General features: G+C 36.0%; 1 protein-coding gene across 10 annotated transcripts in view; it reads right to left on the bottom strand.

Moving 5' to 3' along the window:
- CCDC150 (coiled-coil domain containing 150) overlaps positions 1-21,709 on the bottom strand; it is a 98,023-nt gene that overhangs the window by 21,987 nt on the left and 54,327 nt on the right. For 9 of the 10 annotated variants that reach the window (XR_013330671.1, XM_077745788.1, XM_077745789.1 and 6 more), the window contains 4 exons: positions 19,882-19,965; positions 10,167-10,274; positions 3,847-3,975; positions 2,265-2,434 (listed from right to left, as the gene is read on the bottom strand). Coding sequence is in view for 9 of the 10 variants with exons in the window: in XM_077745788.1 (XP_077601914.1) it covers positions 2,265-2,434; positions 3,847-3,975; positions 10,167-10,274; positions 19,882-19,965 (491 nt within the window). In the remaining variant the exon portion in view is untranslated. Of the gene's footprint in view, positions 1-2,264; positions 2,435-3,846; positions 3,976-8,832; positions 9,354-10,166; positions 10,275-19,881; positions 19,966-21,709 lie in introns of those variants that run through there. The other variant, XM_077745794.1, reaches the window with a different exon arrangement.

Here is a 21,709-nt window from a genome sequence, read left to right as displayed (position 1 = left end):
AAACTTGAAATCAATCATAGGAAGAAGTCTGGAAAACCTCCAAAAACATGGAGGTTAAAGAACACCCTACCAATCAGAGAAGAAATTTTTAAAAATATGGAAACAAATGAAAATGAAAATACAACAAGTCAAACTCTATGGGATACGGCAAATGCAGAGCTAAGAGGAAAGTACACTGCATACCAGGCCTATTTCAAGAAATTAGAAAAAGTGCAAGTACAAAATCTAACAGTGCAACTAAAGGAACTAGAAGGACAGCAATAAGAACACNAATTCAACAGCACATAAGAAGAATCATCCACCATGATCAAGTGGGATTCATTCCTGGACTACAGGACTGGTCCAATATCCGCAAATCAACCAATGTGATATCACATTAAGAAAAGATAAAAACCATATGATGCTGTTGACAGATGCAGAAAAAGCATTTGACAAAATACAGCATCCCCTCTTAATAAAGACCCTTGAGAAAGTCGGGATAGAACGACTTACTTAAACATCATAAAAGCCATCTATGAGAAGCCTTCAGCTAACATCATCTTCAATGGGGAAAAACTGAGAACTTTTCCCCAGAAATCAGCAACACGACAGGGATGTCTATTCTCACCACTGTTGTTTAACATAGTGCTGGAAGTCGTAGCATCAGCCATCAGACAACAAAAGGAAATAGAAGGCATCAGAATTGGCAAAGAAGAAGTCAAACTTTCACTTTTCACAGACTACATGATACTCTACATAGAAAACCTGACAGACTAGAACTGATCCTCAAATTCAGAAAAGTCGCAGGGTACAAAATAAACGTACAGAAATCAGGTGCATTTTTATAGACCAATAATGAAGCAACAGAAAGAGAAATCAAGAAACTGATCCCCTTCACAATTGCACAAAAAAACATAAAATACCTAGGAATAAACCTAACCAAAGATATAGGAGATCTCTATGATGAAAACTATAGAAAACTCATGAAGGAAATTGAAGAAGACACAAAGAAATGGAAAAACATGCTCATGGGTCAGAAGAATAAACATTGTAAAAATGTCATTACTACCCAAAGCAATCTACACATTCAATGCAATCCCAATCAAAATTGCACCAGCATTCTTCTCAAAGCTAGAACTATCCTAAAATTTGTATGGAACCACAAAAGACCCCGAATAGCCAAAGTAATATTGAAGAAGAAAACCGAAACAGGAGGCATCACAATCTCAGACTTTAGCCTCTACTACAAAGCTGTTATCATCAAGACAGTATGGTATTGTCACAGAAACAAACACGTAGACCAATGGAATAGATTAGAGAATCCAGAATTAGACCCACCAATGTATGGCCAACTAATCTTTGGCAAAGCAGGAAAGAGTATCCAATGGAAAAAAGACAGCCTCTTTAATAGATGGTGTTGGGAAAACTGGACAGCAACATGCAGAAGAATGAAACTAGATCATTTTCTCACACCATACACAAAAATAAACTCAAAATGGATAAAAGACCTGAATGTGAGACAGGAAACCATCAAAACCCTAGAGGAGAAAGCAGGAAACAACCTCCTTGACCTCCACCGCAGCAATTTCTTACTTGACACATCCCTAAAGGCAAGGGAATCAAGAGCAAAAATGAACTATTGGGACCATATCAAGATAAAAAGCTTCTGCACCGGAAAGGAAACAATCAATGAAACTAATAGGCAACCGACGGAATGAGAAAAGACAGTTGCAAATGACATATCAGATCAAGGGCTAGTATCCAAAATCTATGAGGAACTCACCAAACTCCACATCCGAAAAACAAACAATCCAGTGAAGAAATGGACAGAAGACATGAACAGACACGTCTCCAAAGAGGACATCCAGATGGCCAACAGACACATGAAACGATGCTCAGCATCCCTCATCATCAGGGAAATACTAATCAAAATACCTCACGCCAGTCAGCGTGGCTAAAATGAACAAATCAGAACAAATGAAATATAGAAGCTGGTGAGGATGTGGAGAAATGGGCACCCTCCTATACTGTTGGTGGGAACGTAAACTGGTGTAGCCTGTCTCGAAAACAGTGTGGGGGTTCCTCAAAAATTAATAATACNTGAGCACTGGGTATTATATGGAAACCAACTTGACACTAAACTATTTAAGGAGAAAAAAATAAAAAAATAAACATTAATAAATAAACTTAAAAAATGAAGTGAGTTTGTTTCTGGACTCACACCATTCCTTACTATAGTGGAGCAGACAGCTCCATGCGCAAAGAAAAAAAAAAAACGTCAGTACCTTTCTTTCTTGAGGCCTGCAATCTCTGAATCCCTCCGCCCAAGCTCTATTTGTACTTTTTCCAGAGCACCTTGCATCTTACTGTGAGAAGCCAGCACATTCTCCAACATAATTGTAACTTTGCAGTTGTCTTCTTTAGCTTCTGCTAGTTGTCTCTGAAAGTTTCCCACCTAATAGAAAATGAAACAAGACAAATATATTTGATCCTTTCTGGTTATTCTGCTGCTGCTGCTGCTGTGTCCCATTACTTCTAGGGAAGAATATGGAAACCAAGCATGGCAAATTGCTAAGAGGAATGATTGAAGCATATTTTATTTTATTTTGTTAAGATCATAAGTCATTGTGACTTTAAGAAAAAGAAAGCTATAGACCCCACATCCTGTGGAGTACTCTGCAGCGCTTTCCAAGTCTTCTCATGTCACAGCATATGTAGTAACTGGAGACAATGGGATCAATAACTTCCTGGTTCTAGATGTGCTCCAAGGCTGGTCTGCTCTGGCCCTGATCAGTTACCTTGGGTCCAGAAGAGAACACACCTGAAGCCCAACAGAATTAGGAACGTGTTAATAACACAACGTAGACAGGTTATTGCTACAAAGGTCAGATGATTTCCAAGAGAAAACATTATTCGGACTTTAAGACTGGAAGTTAAAAAAACATTGAGGGGGGTGCCTGGGTAGCTCAGTTGGTTAAATGTTTGACCTTGGCTCAGGTCACGATCTCATGGTTTTCTGAATTTGAGCCCCACATTGGGTTCTGTGTTGTCAATGCAGAGCACATTTCAGATCCTCTGTCTCCCTCTCTCTCTGCCTCTCCCAGGCTTGTGCTCTCTCGCTCTCTCTCTCTCTCAAAAAAAAAAAAAAAAAAAAAACCCAAAACCCAAAAAAAACCAAAAAAAAAAAAAAAAAAAGAACCCAAAACCCAAAAAATACCCAAAAAACAAGAAAACAACAGAAAACAAAACAAAAAACCACTGGGAGTTAGGGACGCCTGGGTGGCTCAGTAGGTTGAGTGTCCGACTCTTGATTTTGGCTCAAGTCACAAATCCAGTGCTGGGGGACTGAAGTTTGCATTGGGCTTGACTGAGCAGGGAGCCTGCTTAAGATTCTCCTCCTCTCCCTCTGCTCCTCTCCCCTGCTTGTGCATGCATGCCTGCTCTCTCTTTCCCTCTGAAACAAAAACAGGAGCACCTGGGTGGCTCAGTTGGTTAAGCATCCAACTTTGGGTCACATCATGATCACAGTTTGTGAGTTAGAGCCCAAGTGGGACTCTCTGCTGTCAGAGCGGTGTCTGCTTTGGATCCTCTGTCTCCCTTTCTCTTTGCCCCTCCCCTGCTCTCACACAGTCTCTCAAAAATAAACACTTAAAAAAATAATAAAAGGACCAAAAAACCCTGGGATTTAAATTACGTATTTTTAAGGAAAATATTTTAAAGCTCTTCTAAAGTTATCTTTAGAAAAAAAACCTCCTCTGATCAATCCTTGTTCTTACTAAAGGTAACAAGAAATGAAGGAATATCACTTGTGCAAGATTTAAGCACCTCATTTCAATAACAAACTTTCAAAAAGGATCGATGCCTTGCCTTCTTGTTCTCTCTGTCCTCCAAAGCCTCGAGGTCCCCTTTCAACTTCTGACTCTCTTTCAGGGCTGCATCACGACACTTCACTGCTTGGGATAGCTCCTCTTCGTTCTTTTCAAGAATGGATTTCACCTTAGTAGAAAACAAGGAATGATAAATAACTTGTCCAAAGCACTATAAATTGGCAATGAGAGGAAGACAAAGCAATTTGGAAACCAAACTTAAAATGCTCAATTCAATACACTTATCCACTATAATAAAAATCAGCTTTATTAGCTACTTTTCCCGTTAAAGAAAACTACAAAACAAAAATCGATGTGAATAAACATGAGCAAACCTAATATATGTCAATTTCCTTGAAAGTACAGGGTAAGTGATAAAGGAGACAAGGCGATGAAGATTAGATGTAAAATGGCAATGGGGAGGGGGAGGCAGGAACTGATTATCCTGGAACTTAAAAATAGAGTAAAAGCTTGGTTTGAGAGCATAATTCATTCTGGAAACATGTTTGTAATCCAAAGCACTTGTGTATCAAAGCAAATTTCAAGAACCATTGGCTCAGTTGTGATCATGTGATGTTTGGTACTACTTGTATTGCAAGACATCGCTTGCTTATCAAGTTAAAAATTTATTATAAATGTGTGCTTGTCTTGCAGACACTCGCAGAACAAGTTACTCACAATCCAGAGTCTTACTGTATAACAATTGAAAGAATATAACAAAAGCAAAGATGAATAAGTAGTGTCAGGAAAACAGTGTTATAGAAGAATGCATCCTAATTAGAAGTATGAGAATTTTATATCCTTTAAATATGTTTCTTCTTTTTTATACACAGTCATTTCAAATGACCACACTATTTTAAATATTATTTTAAAAAAGTTTTAAAATAATTAGATTCATAGGATGTTGCAAAAGTAGTGCAAAGAATCTCATGGATTCTTCACCCTGCTCTTAATGGTGTGGTGACATCTCACACTGCTGTAGTTCGACATCAAAATTAGGAAACTGACTTTGTTGCATTACTGTTCACTAGATTAACTGGACTACAGAACTTACAGTTTTCACCACTTTTTAAAAAATCTGAATTCATCTTTCTGAGCATGCACAGAGCTGTATATAATATGACCTTGTGAACATTATTCATGTGAACCCATCACAATCAGAACTGCCCATCACCACAAAAGAATTCACATGTGCTACTTATTTGTGTGTGTACACACCCTCCCAAACCCATCCCCAGTCCCGTGGCAACCAATAATTTGTTCTAGATCTCTACAGTTTTGCCATTTCAAAAATGTTAAATATTTTAATAATATTTAATATTTAATATTATTAACTTTTGTATGGATAAAACATACATATTATACTTTTTTATCAGCATTACTGAAGTAAAAATGACATGTAATAGCTGTGTATATTTAAAATATATTTCTGACATATGTAGAAGCTCTTGAAACCACATTCAAGATAAGCATTTCCATCATCTTAAAAGTTCCCTCATAGGGGCGCCTGGGTGACTCAGTGTGTTGAGTATCTGGCTTCAGCTCAGGTCATGATCTCAAGGATGGTGGGTTCGAGCCCCATGTCTGACTCTGTGCTGACAGCTCAGAGCCTGGAGCCTGCCTCAGATTCTGCGAATCCCTCCCTCTGCTCCTTCTTGTGCTCTTTCAAAAATAAACAAACATTAAAAACAAAAAAGTTCCCTCATGCCTTTTTGTAATCTCCACTTTCTGTCTCTCCTGGTTTCCACACCTCCACACAAGGAAACTAATCTGTTTTCTGTCACAATAAGTTATTTTATAATTTTATATAAATGGAATTACATTGTATGTACTTTTTTTTTGTATGGCTTCTTTCACTCAGCATAATTATTCTGAAATTCATTCCATCTTTTTGATGTATTAATAGTTCAATCCTTTCTGTTGCTGAACAGTATTATATTGTAGGATAATGCCAATTTATTTATCCATTCACCTTCTTGACACTTAAGTTGCTTCCAGCTTTAAGATATAAGCTGCTGTTAACAGCTGTGTACAAGTCTTTGTGTAGACATATGCTTTCATTTATCTTTGGGATAGCTGGTTATATATAGTGTTTTATTTTTAAAGAAACTACTGAACCATTTTTTTCAGAGCAGTTGTACCATCTGACATTCCCCTCAACAGCGTTATGAGAGTTCCAGTTGCTCTGCATCCTCACTAACCCTTGGTGTGAACACTTTTTCAGTTTTATACATTCTAACAGGTATGTGGTAGTATCTCACTGTGGTTTTAATTTGCATTTCCCTAATGACTGATGTTTAACATCTTTTCAAGTACTTATTTATTATCCGTATCTTTTTAGTTTTCCTTTTTTTTTGTAACCTACTTTCCTATTTTTTTTTATAAATGTTTATTTTTGAGAGAGCGCACATGTAATCAGGGGAGGGGCAGAGAGAGAGGGAGACAGAGAAGCCAAAGCAGGCTCCAGGCTCCCAGCGGTCAGCTCAAGGTCAACTCAAGGCTTGAAACTCACATATCATGAGATCATGACCTGAGATGAAGTCAGATGCTTAACCAACTGAGACCCTCAGGCGCTCCATGGAACTGTTTTCTTAATGAGTTTTAAGAATTTAATACATTCTGGAGACAATGCCTTCATCAGATATGTGATTTGCAAATATTTTCTCCCAGTCTACAGCTTGTGTCTTCAATCTCTTAACACTTTAAAGAGCATAAGCTGTCAGTGCATCCTTTTTTCCCTCCTTTATGGATCAGCTTTTGATGTCAAATCTAAGATATCTCTGAGTAATCCAAGATCACAGAGATTTCCTCCTACGTTTTCTTCTGCAACTTTTACAGTTTACGATTTTACATTTAGGACTCTGATACATTTTACATCAATTTTTATATATGGTGTGAGGTATGAATCAAAGGTTTTTGGTTTTGCATATGGATATCCAACTGTTCCAGTACCATTTGTTGAAAAGACCATCCTTTCTCTACCTTCACTTTTGTTGAAAATGAAATGTTCATAAAATGAATCTGAATTGGGAGCACATTCACATTACTCTTTTTTTAAATGTTTATGTTTGAGAGAGAGTGCGAGTGGGGGAGGGGCAGAGAGCGAGGGTGATACCAAATCCAAAGCAGGCCCCAGCTCTGTGCTGACAGAGTCCAATGTGGGGCTCAAACTTAAAATCTGTGAGATCAGACCTGAGTCCAAGTAGGCTGCCCAACTGACTGAGCCACCCAGATGCCCCACATTCACATTATTCTTAAGATACAAAAGGGTAAAGTGAAAAATTTCCCAGTCACCCAGTTTTCTTCCTCAAAAATAATGTCCATTTATTGTTATTATTTCATTATAGAGATATTCTATGCATTATAAGTGAAAAAATATGCACTCACATGTTTTTATTTTTCCCCTTTTACTACAAATAATAAAACACTCTGTATACTCTTCTGAGCCTTAATTATATTAACCTAATAATACCTACATACATATGTACAAGCAGTATTCCAAACCATGAATACACCACGATATTTAGCTAGTGTCTTATTGATGAAATTTTGGTTACTTCCAGTCTTCTGCTATTAACAAACAATACTTCAATAAGTAATCTTGTAAAAATGTCATGTATAAGCTAGTATATCTGTAGGAGAAAGTCCTAGAAGTACAACTGTTGGGTGAAATGATAAATATTAAACTGTCCTCCACCACAGGAAGTTGTACCATTTTACACTTCCAGCAACAACAACAAAGACTATTTTTTCTCCACATCTTCCTCAACCTTATTATACTTCCTTAAAACTTTTCACCTGTAGGCAAACCATAAGAGACCCTTAAATATAGAGAACAAGTTGAGGGTTGAAGGGAAACTGGGGGAGAAGGGAAAATGCATGATAGGCATTGAGGAGGGCACTTGTTGGGATGAGCACTGGGTGTCATGTGGAAGCCAATTTGACAATTATATTAAAAAATAAAAATAAATAAAAATAAAAAAACCTTTTTACCTGTAACATTTGAAATACTTTTTCTTTAAGGATCTAAGAATATTACAAAGGATGCCAACTCATAGGCTCTGAAATCCTACCGGATTTTGTTCTAGAAACAGACACAAGAAGAATATATACTTTTACCAGTGTTTTTAAGATACATATGAAAAGGCCACTAGCAAAAATGTTTAGAGAAAAGATCTAAATAGCTGTCAGCTCTAGAAAACAAGCCATAGCACTTTCTATTTTTAAATATCAAGCAAAGATGTATGCTCTAGAAAGTTTTCTTTGAAAAATATTTTCCAGGGGTACCTGGGTGGCTCAGTCATTTGAGCGTCTGACTCTTGATTTTGGTCCAGGGTCATGGGTTCAAGCCCCACATTGGGCTCTATACTGAGCCTGCTTAAGATACTCCCCCTCTCTCCCTCTGCTCTTCTTCCCCACTCACATGCTCTCCCACAAATAAACAAATAAAGAAAAGGCTGAGACATGATAGACTCTCAATAGATGTTGGTTCATACTTTTCTTATTAAGTAGTTGTTGTTTTCAATTTTATTATGATAATTTTCACCAACGACTTGGTAAAGGCATTTAGACTATGCTGTAAGGTTCACATCTAAAAAAAACCCCTAAAACTAAGATGATAATACTCAAAAAATTTTTTCCAGTGTTCAAGTTCTTGGGGCTTTGATGAATGTATTTCTGTTTTAAAATCAGGTTTTAAACATTTTACCATGAATATTAAGATTAGGTGGATGTTTTGAATTTGTAAAAACTCAAAATTATATTAAAAATCTCAATGGTTACTGTTAATCCAAATTTTTCTATGTCTAAAAATTAGCCATGTGATAACCAAAATAATAGTTTCAATCTACATTGTCACTTATCTGTGAAGAACCTAACTTTCTTGTTACTCATACCTCCACATTATCTTTCTGGATTGTTATCACTTTTCTTCATTGTTGTATGAATCTGAAATTTCTTTATGATTTAATTTGTGGTCTTCACTTACCGAATCCCGTTTAAGAAAATTTGGTGACTCATTTATTAATGGTCTTGAAGCAAGAATGTCTATTTTACCTTCCAGTCTTCCCTCCATGGTTTTAATAGCATTCAAAAGAGTCTTTAGAGAGATCCTAGAGTCTCCAATCTCCTGAGAAGCTCTCACAGATGTCAGGGCAGGTGCAAAGGTCACACGGCGTGCAGAGTTTGGAATCACACTGGGTAAACCAACTGATGAAGTTCTTTCCTTTATATTGTTTACATGGGACCTATAGCTTTCAAGGAATTTTGAAGATGCAGGCCTCTCTGGAGATTTCCTTTTTCTTGGAGGCATCACCAATCACAAACAGTAAAACAACTAAATCTAGAGTTATTTTTCAATGAGTGCTCCTTTTATGAGGAGGAACAACATAAAGTTCTAAATGAAGCTGTGATGGAAAATATACTTGAAAAAGTGTTCCTTTGCTTTCAGAATGAAGAAATCACACTGTAAAGTTGTCCTAGTGAAGAAAGAAGCCTTCCTTAAATCAAATTCCCTGTAAGAGAGTGTATCTAATGAGGCCCTCTTTTCCAGTAGAGTCAGATGGTTAGAGCCCTGACAGTATTCTATTCGAAGACACATTCTAGCTCCCAGGTTACCAGCAGTATACAAACAGAAATATTATAGACAACAGAAATCAGATATATTTAAGTAAGATTAAAAAAAAAATTCACACATGTCAATCTGTAAATCACTGAAATAAGTCACTTTCTTTTGGTTACACATTCTTGGATTATTTTCCTCACTAAGAGTTTTGTATCTTGTTTGTCTTTCTCTATTCATTCGTTAAAATTTTATGTGACTTACAAAAGGTTTTCAGCCTCTGCAGCCACCATGAAGGCAAGTTAGGCTTTTATAGCACTAACACCTCTTTCAAGTGAGCTGTCTCCTGCAGTTATATCTTCTTGGCACGGAGTTCTGAGTTCACCTATAATTAAAAAACTACTTCCTCTATGAAAGTGTTTCTCAATCCTTTCATTACAATGATGCTCCCTATGTATGCTCATTCATAACACAATCTATTTTGCTTCTGAAAGACATAACTTTTAATTCTATAATAAAGTTTATGAGTATATTCCTAAGTCTCCAATTAGAACATAAATAAGTTGAATGTCCCAATCCTGCTTCAGGTATCTTTATTTCTCTACAGTTTAGCAAAACCTTGTACATTGGGGGTGTTTGTTGAATTGAGGGAATATTCTTCTTTCTGGGACTGTATGCTAAGGTGGAGGGAAATACATCAATTTCTTCAAACCTAATTAAAACAATGTAACAGCAATCTGTTTTATAGCTATTAATCACACCTGAGCATAGTTGACCTCTAGAGCCTTGTTCAACTTGCGTAGATGGTCATTCTGTGAACTGGTTTCAGTAAAAGAATGTAGTTGTTCTTCTAGCTGTTTAACTTTTATCTAGGGTAAAACAGAAGAATAATAAAATAAGATAAAATCATAAATTATATATATTTACTTACTTTAAAAGCAAAAATATGTCATGAGTTTAGAAAACTCACAGAATCTTTAAAACTTGTGAAAGTAATCCTAAGTTTTTCTAATCATGTAATGACTGCTATTTCAACTACCATAGCTATTTCAATAGCTAAAAGTAGGCTACAGCCATTTACATGTACTGAGATAACTCATTTGGTTTCTATTGCTTATGAAAACACAAGGGGCACCTGGCTGGCTCAGCTGGTTAAGCATCTGACTTCCACTCAGGTCATGATTCTCAGCTTGTGAGTTTGAGCCCTTCATTGGGCTCTTTGCTGACAGCTCAGAGCCTGGAGCCTGCTTCAGATTCTGTCTCCCTCTCTCTCTGCCCCTCCTCCACTCATGCTCTCTCTCTTTTTCTGTCTCTCTCTAGCTTAAAAACAAACATTTAAAAAAATTTTTTATTTTTATTTAAAAAAATTTTTTTAATGTTTTTATTTATTTGTGTGAGAGAGAAAGTGAGAGAGCGTGAGCAGGGAAGGGTCAAAGAAAGGGAGTCACAGAATCTGAAGCAGGCTCCAGGCTCTGAGCTAGCTGTCAGCACAGAGCCTGATGCAGGGCTCGAACTCATGAACTGTGAGATCATGACCTGAGCTGAAGTCGGATGCTCAACCAACTGAGCCACGCAGGCGCCCCTAAAAATTTTTTTAGAAAACTCCAAATTAATGTTATGAATATAACAGTGAGACTTTGTGGGTAATAATTTCAATTAAAAAATTGTGATACCTAATATTCAAAAACATTTTGACTGGATAATTAGAATTGTCAATGTGCAAGTAGAGGACAAAGAGTCTTGTGTTTTACTGACAGAATTATAAAATCTGAATAAACAAAATTCTTATATGATGAATTATATTTTAACACTGAGAAAGGTAATTACATCTTTGTCTTTAAAGAAAATGATCATTTGCAGAAATGAAATCATTAATATTTACTCACTAATCTCCAAATTGTGCTTTCCCACATTTTCTTCCTATTCTACACAACCCTTTCATACAAATCAATGATGACACTACTGAGTCTATTCCTGAATTAGGCAAAATGTCATCCAAAGTTTTTTTACTTAAATTGACTTTTTCCATTCTCTGTGTCTTGTTTTCTACCTGCAGAGGGAGAACACTTTTTGGCTTGTGAGTTACTGGACACTTTCAGGAATTGTTAAATTTTGACTGCAATATTGGTGTTTTGTTTTTTTTTTGAAAGACTGAATAAAAACACATTTTGTCTTAGGAAATCTCTTGTTGTATCAAGCAGGATCCTTCTTTTATCTCTACCTGTTTCTGTTACTCTTTTCCACAGCGTGCATTATAAAATATGTGCTGTGGCTCCCTAAAGCCATCAGTAAAAATCAAGCATGGCTTTCACTTAAGGTTCAGAATTAAAATGACTGCCTCTAAAAAAAGAAATATGACTGCCTCTAAAAATTTCTTGTTTATTTTTGAGAGAGAGAGAGAGAGAGAGAGGAGAGAGAGAGGGACAACACAAGTAGGGAAGGGACAGAGAGAGGAGACACAGTATCCAAAGCAGGCTCCAGGCTCAGAGCCTGACACGGGGCTCGGAACTCACAAACCGTGAGATAATGACCTAAGCCAAAGTTGGACACCCAACCACTGAGCCACCCAGGGCACCCCAAAATGACTGCCTCTAAAGGGAGGTATTGATATAACTATTATTCCCATTTTAAACACAAGCAAACTGCTGTTAACCCATAGAATCTAATGGAAAATGGACTGAATAACACTGAAGACTTTTAGATTTGCTTTTCTTCGAGCAAACAGAATATCCTTTTTCTACAATATTTCTCAGATAATTTGCCCTAACTCAGCCTCTGAGCACACAGTATATGCCCTGAAACTTTTCAGTTGGCATGTTCTCATCTATAAGCACTTTACATTTTGTATTGACTGTCTTATTTGGCATGATTTCTAATTCAGGACATTCACATGGGAAAGAACATAGAAGCAAATAAATTGTGCTGCCCCTCAGAGATCTGGTTTTTCTGTGTCATTAAAAGTCAAGCAACTTCTGTTATTAGCTTATCAGCCAGTCTCAGGAACTGTACTAACTTAGGTCAAGGTTCTTTGTTTATCATTTTTAATCTTATTAATTTTACCATAAACGTATCCCTAAACAGTGTATAGTATTATTTTATAAGATTGATCTATGTTAATGTTAGCACATGTAACTNTCAGAATTAAAATGACTGCCTCTAAAAAAAGAAATATGACTGCCTCTAAAAATTTCTTGTTTATTTTTGAGAGAGAGAGAGAGAGAGAGAGGAGAGAGAGAGGGACAACACAAGTAGGGAAGGGACAGAGAGAGGAGACACAGTATCCAAAGCAGGCTCCAGGCTCAGAGCCTGACACGGGGCTCGGAACTCACAAACCGTGAGATAATGACCTAAGCCAAAGTTGGACACCCAACCACTTAGCCACCCAGGGCACCCCAAAATGACTGCCTCTAAAGGGAGGTATTGATATAACTATTATTCCCATTTTAAACACAAGCAAACTGCTGTTAACCCATAGAATCTAATGGAAAATGGACTGAATAACACTGAAGACTTTTAGATTTGCTTTTCTTCGAGCAAACAGAATATCCTTTTTCTACAATATTTCTCAGATAATTTGCCCTAACTCAGCCTCTGAGCACACAGTATATGCCCTGAAACTTTTCAGTTGGCATGTTCTCATCTATAAGCACTTTACATTTTGTATTGACTGTCTTATTTGGCATGATTTCTAATTCAGGACATTCACATGGGAAAGAACATAGAAGCAAATAAATTGTGCTGCCCCTCAGAGATCTGGTTTTTCTGTGTCATTAAAAGTCAAGCAACTTCTATTATTAGCTTATCAGCCAGTCTCAGGAACTGTACTAACTTAGGTCAAGGTTCTTTGTTTATCATTTTTAATCTTCTTATTAATTTTACCATAAACGTATCCCTAAACAATGTATAGTATTATTTTATAAGATTGATCTATGTTAATGTTAGCACATGTAACTCTATACTCATAAAAGCTGCTTTCAAAACTGGTATACCTATTTTCGGGAGAAATTTAATAAACTCTAGTAAACTTCAAGATCTGTAAATCCCAAAACCTAGTAATTCTCCTCCTGAGAATTATACTAGTTTAGAAAATTTTTTACATATGAGTAGAAGGAGATATGTACAATAGTTCATCATATCAGTGTTGTTTGTAAGCAACTGAAAACTGCCTAAATATCCATCAACAGAAGAAAGGATAAATCTATTTTGGCATATTTATAAAATGAAATAGCACTGAAAATGAAATTCAGACCATGTTTGAATATGGGCAGCAGTTTCTGACATAGTCTACATTAACACCTGGAACCCAGTGTTTATACCAATCATTAAGTCAATTCTAACATGTAATCTTTTACCAAATGATTCATAGGTAATATTTTTAATCAGTTATCCAATTTAGAGAGAAAACAGCAGACTCTTGATTATGCTTAGTACGCAGCTCTTCCTTTAAATTATCTTGCAAGGGTATTATGTTATAAGAACACTTTCTCTTGGGTTGATGAAGTCAGTCTGGAATGTGCCAACCCAAGGTATGACATAAAAACACCAGCGAGTCAATAGTTTTAAGTGTCTCAGCTTTCAAATACTACCAAAAATTTAAGCCCTTGTAGGAATATGAGTAGAAAGTTATATTTTCCTTAAGATTCTTAGGATAACTTCTAATGATATAACTGAGGTCTAAAAGGTTAAATAAGATATCAGACTCACTAATCAATTTTAACATGTATCCTATTCCCAGCCAAAATTTGGCTTAAAGTTGGTTATGAACACTTGTGGTTTTTTCTTATATACTTAACAATACATCTAATTTCTCTTGGGAAAGATAAAAGGTCAAAATCATTGGTCATAGTTTTTATGAGATCATTAATTTCACAAAGGAAAAGGCTCTTCTGTGCCTGTAGTAACCTATATACCTAGCCTGTAATGTTGACTAGCTTTCCGACTTGAAAAGAATATGAGAGGTATGCTTTCCCTTCCTCATTTCATAGGTGAATAAGATGAACCTCAAACAAAAACAATCAGAAAACAATGAACAAAATGCCAATAAGTACTTATCAGTAATTAAATTTAAATGTGATACAACAAAAGCACTCCTAAGAGGGATGTGTACACCAACAAAGGCCTACCTCAAGAAAAAAGAAAAATCTCATATAAACAACCTAACCTTACACTTAAAGGAGCTAGAAAATGAAAAACAAAGCCCAAAGCTAGCAGAAGGAAGGAAATCGTAAAGATAAGAGTAGAAATAAACGAAGTAGAGACTGACAGAATAGAAAAGATCAATGAAACCAAGAGCTGGTTCCTTGAAAAGATAGACAAAACTGATAAACCTTTAGCCAAACTCATCAAGAAATAGAAGAATCAAATAAATAAATAAAATCAGAAGTGAAGAACAACTACCATATCACAGAAATGCAAAGGATTATAAGAGAATATTATGGGGGTGCCTGGGTGGTTCAGTTGGTTGAGGGTCTGACTTTGGCTCACGTCGTGATCTCACAGTTCATGGGTTTGAGCCCCGCGTAGGGCTCTGTGCTGACAGCTCAGAGCCTGGAGCCTGTTTCAGATTCTGTATCTCCCTCTCTCTCTAACCCTACCCTGCTCACACTCTCTCTCACTCTCTCAGAAATAAATAAAATATTAAAAATTTTTAAAAAAGAGATTATGAAAAATTATATGCCAACAAATTGGACAACCTAGAACTGGAAGTTTTTATCTCCTAATCCCCTCTTTACCTATTTCACCCATTCCCCTACCCTCTTCCCTCTGACAACCACCAGTTCTCTATATTTATGAATCTGTTTCTGGTTTTTTGTTCTTTTGTTTTGTCTTTCAGATTCCACATAGAAGTGAATGGTATTTACGTTTCTCCGACCTATTTCACTTCGCATAATACCCTCTAGGTCCGTCCATGTCATTGCAAATGGCAAGATTTCCTTCTTTTTTATGGTTGAGTAATATTCCTGTATGTGTGTACGCATGTGTGCCTTCTTTATATATTTCGGACATTTAATCTCTTATTAGATATACCATTTACAAATATTTTCTCCCATTCAGTCGGTTACTTTTTCATTTTGTTGATGGCTTCCTTCATGCAAAAACTTCTTAGTTGGATATATTTCAATTGTTTATTTTTGCTTTTGTTCCCTTGTCTGCAGGAACAGATGCAAAAAAATACTGCTATGACCAGTATCCAAGAGTTTACTCCCTGTGTTTTCTTTTGGGAGTCTTATGGTTTCAGGTATTACATTTAGGTCTCTAAACCATTCTGACTGAAGTTTAGTCAAAAGACTGTCTTTTCCCAATTGAATATTCTTGCCTCCTCAGTTATAGATTAATTGACCATATACATGTGACTCTCATTCCATTCATCTATGTATGTGTCTATTTTTGTGCCAGTACCATACTATTTTTATTAATATAGCTTTGTAGTATAGTTTAAAATCTGGGATTGTGATAACATCAGCTTTGTTCTTCTTTCTCAAGATGACTTTGGTTATTTGGGGTCTTTTGTGGTTTCCTACAACTTTTAGGATTATTTATTATATAGTTCTGTGAAAAATACTATTGGTACTTGGTAGATATTACACNTTAATTGACCATATACATGTGACTCTCATTCCATTCATCTATGTATGTGTCTATTTTTGTGCCAGTACCATACTATTTTTATTAATATAGCTTTGTAGTATAGTTTAAAATCTGGGATTGTGATAACATCAGCTTTGTTCTTCTTTCTCAAGATGACTTTGGTTATTTGGGGTCTTTTGTGGTTTCCTACAACTTTTAGGATTATTTATTATAGTTCTGTGAAAAATACTATTGGTACTTGGTAGATATTACATTGAATCTGTAGATTGCTTTGGGTAAAATGGACATTTAAAAAAATTTTAAGTTTAGTTTGAGAGAGAGAGAGCACAAGCCAGGGGAGGGTAGTGCAAAGAGAAGGAGAGACAGGATCCCAAGCAGCCTCCACCCTATCAGCACAGAGCCTAAATGCAGGCCTTGAACTCACAAACCATGAGATCATGACCTGAGCTGAGATCAAGAGTCAGACACTTAACTGGCTGCACCACCCAAGTGCCCCAGGAAATATGGACATTTTAATGACATTATTTCTCCAATCCATAAGCATGGTATAGCTTTCCATTTATGTTATTTTCAATTTTTTTAAATCAGTGTCTTACAGTTTTCAGAGTATAGATCTTTTACCTCATTGGTAAATTTGTTTCTAGGTATTTTGCTCTTTGTGGTACAATTGTGAATGGGATTATTTTCTTAATTTCTCTTTCTGCTAGTTCATTATTAGTATATAGAAACACAACAGATTTCTGTGTATTAATTTTGTAGCCTACAACTTTACTGAATTCATTTGTTCTAATAGGTTTTGGTGAAGTCTTCGGGGTTTTCTATATATGGCATTATGTCATATGCAAATAATGGCAGTTTTTCTTGTCTGATTGCTGTGTATATGACTTCTAGTACTATGTTGAATAAAGGTGATAAGATTGGACATCATTGTCTTGTTCCTTATCTTAGAGGCAAAGCTTTTAGTTTTTCACCACTGAGTATGATGTTCACTGTCAGTTTTTCATATATGGCCTTTATTATGTTGAAGTATGTTTCCTCTAACCCTACTTGGTTGACTTTTTATCATAAATGGATGCTGTATTTTGCCTAATGCTTTTTTATGCATCTATTGAGATGATCATATGATTTTTATCCTTAATCTTTTTAATGTGACGTATCACACTGACTTGTGAATTTTTAAAATTTTTATTTATTTTTTTTTATTTTTGAGAGAGAGTGAGAGAGACAGCATGAGCAGAGGAGAGTCAGAGAGAGAGGGAGATACAGAATCTGAAACAGGCTCCAGGGCTCGAACCCACAAACCGTGAGATCATGATCTGAGCTGAAGTCAGACACTTAACCGACTAAGCCATCCAGGTGCCCCTGTGAATATTTTCTTAATGTATTGTTGATTTTTCAATGTATTATTAGATTTGGTTTGTTAATAGTTTGTTGAGGATTTTGGCATCTATGTTGATCAGAGATAATGGCCTATAATTTTCTTTTTAGTAGAGTCTTTGTCTGGTGTTGGTATCAGGGTAATGCTGGCCTTGTGGACTAAATTTGGAAGTGTTTCTTCCTCTTCTATACTTTGGGATAATTTGGGAAGAAGAGTCACAGAAAGAATGAAATCCTGCCATCTTCAATGACCTAGATGGACCTAGAGGGTATTAAGCTAAGTAAATTAAGTCAGAGAAAAACAAATTCCATAGGATTTCACTTCTATGTGGACAATGAAAGGCAAAACAAAAGAACAAAAAACCAGAAACAGATTCATAAATATAGAGAACTGGTGGTTGTCAGAGGGAAGAGGGTAGGGGAATAGGTGAAATAGGTGAAGAGGGGATTAGGAGATACAAACTTCCAGTTATGAAATAAGTAAGTGACAGGGATGAAAAGTACAGCATAGGGAGTAATGTCATAGTAACTTTGTATGGTGACACATGGTAACTACACTTATGGTAAGCATTTGTAATGTATATAATTACTGATTCACTATGTTGTACTTCTAAAATTGTATAGTACTGTATGTCAACTATACTTCAATTAAAATTTTTTAGTTAAAAATTTTTTTTAATTTTTATAAATTTTTGAGAGAGAGACAGACAGACAGACAGAGTGTGAAAAGGGAAGGAGCAGAGAGAGACACACCAGAATATGAAGCAGGCTCCAGGCTCTGAGCTGTCAGCACAGAGCCTGATGTGGGGCTCAAACTCACAAATCATGAGATCATGACCTGAGCCCAAGTTGGATGCTCAACCAAGTTACCCAGGTGCCCCTAAAAACATTTTAAGTGTAAGCAATAAACCACAGTAGTATTAGCAGAACCTGTTACTTTGTCTCCTATAGACATCACAGATATTTTCATATTATAGAATAGTTATTGCAAATATCTTGAAAAATGTGCTTATCACTAGTTTGAAGTTAGAGTTTATAAGAATACCATTAGATTTTGTTATTGAATGTACCAGTAAATAAACAATTATTAAAGTATCACAATTATTACTGATTGCTGTTGGTTTTTTTTATTTTTTATTTTTTGGAGAGAGAGAGAGAGGAATTTCAGCAGGCTCCACACTCAGTGCAGAGCCTGATGTGGGGCTTGATCTCACAGCACTGAGATAATGACTTGAGCCAAAATCAAAAGTCAGACACTCAACCGAACCACCCAAGTGCCCCTGATAAATACATTTTAAAGGAACTGCATTTTTTTAAAAAAAGATGAAACTCAAGAAAATTAAGATTCATTGAAGGCTACACAAGTATAAATGATTATACTTAAATGTATCATTGAGTCTAGAAAATAGTAATTTAAAGCAAACAAAGAGTGGCCAAGTAGCCTTATTTGTTTAGCAGACAACATATGGTTTCACAACCATGGTTTATCATCTTTCACATAGCCTGCCATAAGGGCCAATCTCATCTACTAGCCCTGTAACAAGGTCCTTGAGCAGATGAGAAGAGAGTAACACTGATATGGTTTCCATATCTCTAGTGAGATTACTTAATTAAATCAGCTCTCTGGTTGCCAAGCCTAACTGGACTTCACTTCATACCATTTATCACCATATAATCCAGTGGTCCTCAAGTATGGTTACATATTGGAATCATTGGGGAGCTTAAAAGCATTGCAGCCTAGGACCTACTTACTTCCTGAGATTCTGATCTAATTGCTCTGGGTGCAAGCCTTGTCATAGGGAATTTCCCCATGAAAATGGATAACCTCACCATCCAAATGCAACCATTAATTTTTTATACTTGTTTACCATGTATCAATCCATCTATCAATTTCCTCTATCTATCCATCACACTACACTGTTTTTCTCTTTCTGATTCATTTCAAAGTAAATGGCAGATACAATCTAGTTCCCTGTATGAGGTATTTAAAAATTTCCTCAAATTGTGATGTGTAGCTAAGGCTGTATACCACTGATTTAGACTTCTGCATTTCCACTGGAATTGGATATCAGTGGTAAGCTTCCTGCTTTGTAGATACTATAGGGATAAAACACACAGGAAACAAAAGAACAGTATCATCCTAATCACTTAAGTCTATTGCCTTTGAGTCCCCGTATCCACGGTTATTTCTTTTTAAGAACGTTATAAAAATTCAACAACAAGAGAGCATGGGTTCTCTAACATTCTTGGTGAATGACCATGCACAAAACAATCATGATACAACTTCAATAGCCACAGAATGGGCTTTGGTTTCACAATTTTAGTTTCAGTATTACATTACAGATATGTGAATGGAAATCACTGATTTTATCTAATGAACTTAGGAGGGTTCAAAACTTGTCCAAAGTTACAGAATTAGTAAAGCTAGGTTCTCTCAAAATCCAGCATATTTAGGTTAAAAATTGGCATTAAAAAATTAGACAACACAAATTAGAAAATAAAATCTCATACCTGGAGTTTTCCCTTTTCATAGGCCAGTTTATTTTTACTTTCAGTAATTCTTCCCAAGACCTTTTCCACCTGCTGTTGAGCAATCTGACAAAGCAAACACAGATATCAGTACCTCGGCACAGAAGCGAACAACCATTTTCTGAACAAGCATTTATACTCTTATCATTTCTACGGTGATGAAACCAAGATTCATATTTATTTGTCTCTGCTGCCTCTTAATTTTTCCCTAGATAGCTGATCATAGTGCTAATATGCAACATTAAAAGACTGCTAGTGAAAGCATGAGTGCCTTAAGCATCCCAAAGTTTGTTGTTTTTTGCTTATTCTTTAAGTTTGTTTATTTTGAGAGAGAGAGAGAGAGGAGAGAGGGAGGGAGCGAGGGAGGGAGAGAGAGAGAGAGAGAGAGCGCGCGCGTGCACACAAGCAGGCATGAGAGGGAGGGGGGCAGAAAGAGAGGGAGAGAGAGAATCCTAAGCAGGGATGCAGGTCTTGGCTTCATGAACTGTGAGATCATGATGCGAGCCAAAACCAAGAGTTGGACACTTAATAGACTGAGCCACCCAGGCCCCCCGTAGCTGTAAACTAACCCAAGTGTGGGTGGTTGTATCAGTGATCGTAGATATGCAGTTTAAAAATTATATATTTCTTTAAGAAAACATAAGCTGCAAATGATCACAACTACATAGACAGAAGACATATCAGTTACCATATAAGAAGCAATAAAAAAAAAAATCTACAAACAAAAGAAACATTTTACTGGAAATTCCAATATTGTTTGATCAAGCACTCTACACCGTGTTATCTTAGAGAAACATTACTGCCTTTAATAATGACTTTATATTTTTTATATGTGTTTTTCCTCAGACTTTTTCAGAAAGAAAAAAAAAACATAAAATACAGTTTTATTCTGGTTAAATTTTGGGCCTTTTGGCACTCCAGTGATTGAATTTGGCGTGATTCCATTATTAGTGATTGAATATGGAAATTTTCACATTCCGTGATCAATTTCAGTGTTATATCTTAATAACAGGACACACTGATATTTGCCTGATAATTGTCAAAATTATCTTCACAAATAAATTGTAGGAATAATACACACAAAAGCAAAAGCAACTCAGAATGCAAATTCTTAATCACATTGGCCAAGGTGCTGCACTATGGATCATTTGCAGTAAATCGTGAGTGGGAAATGTTATTAATGCTGGTAAATATCCTATATTGACATAATTACTATAGACCAGGAGGCCTTTTTAGTATTTAAATCCAAAGAACTTGGACTTGTTTTATGTTCAACTTTAGACAAGTTAATAAAGATGAAATCACATATGTAGGGATATTAAGTTATACAAGAGATAATTCTCACTGTCTCCAACACAGTTACAGGTATTCCTCGGTTTCCACTTGGTAGTGTACTTCATTTAAGTGTTATGAATATTTTCCAAATAAAAGCAAAACACATTCCAAACTAGATTACCATGTAGTAACATGTAACTCATTTCTTCCTGTGTTCAAAATATTTTCATAAAGCATATGTTCTACAAGAGGGTACACTAGTCTGGAGCATGGTTTTCTCTTTGGTAGTTGCCTTGGCTAGAAGAATTAGGCCATTTTAGACATTCTAGGCTTGATAAAAACCTATGGAAAAGCCATAAAGAGTGATTAGTCCTTCTATACAACCCACCCCCAAATAATGCACATTCAGTATAAATAAAAAATTATATCCAATATTGGCTATCTGTGGGTACACCATTATGACCCATGCAAGTATTTGTCCTATCAGACCAATATTTATTTCATACATAATATATATTCATACATTGTTTCTTAA

This window comes from Crocuta crocuta, unplaced genomic scaffold (assembly GCF_008692635.1).
Source record: "Crocuta crocuta isolate KB4526 unplaced genomic scaffold, BGI_CrCroc_1.0 scaffold564, whole genome shotgun sequence".
Classification (NCBI taxonomy): domain Eukaryota; kingdom Metazoa; phylum Chordata; class Mammalia; order Carnivora; family Hyaenidae; genus Crocuta; species Crocuta crocuta.
This window is presented reverse-complemented; position numbering and strand designations above follow the sequence as displayed.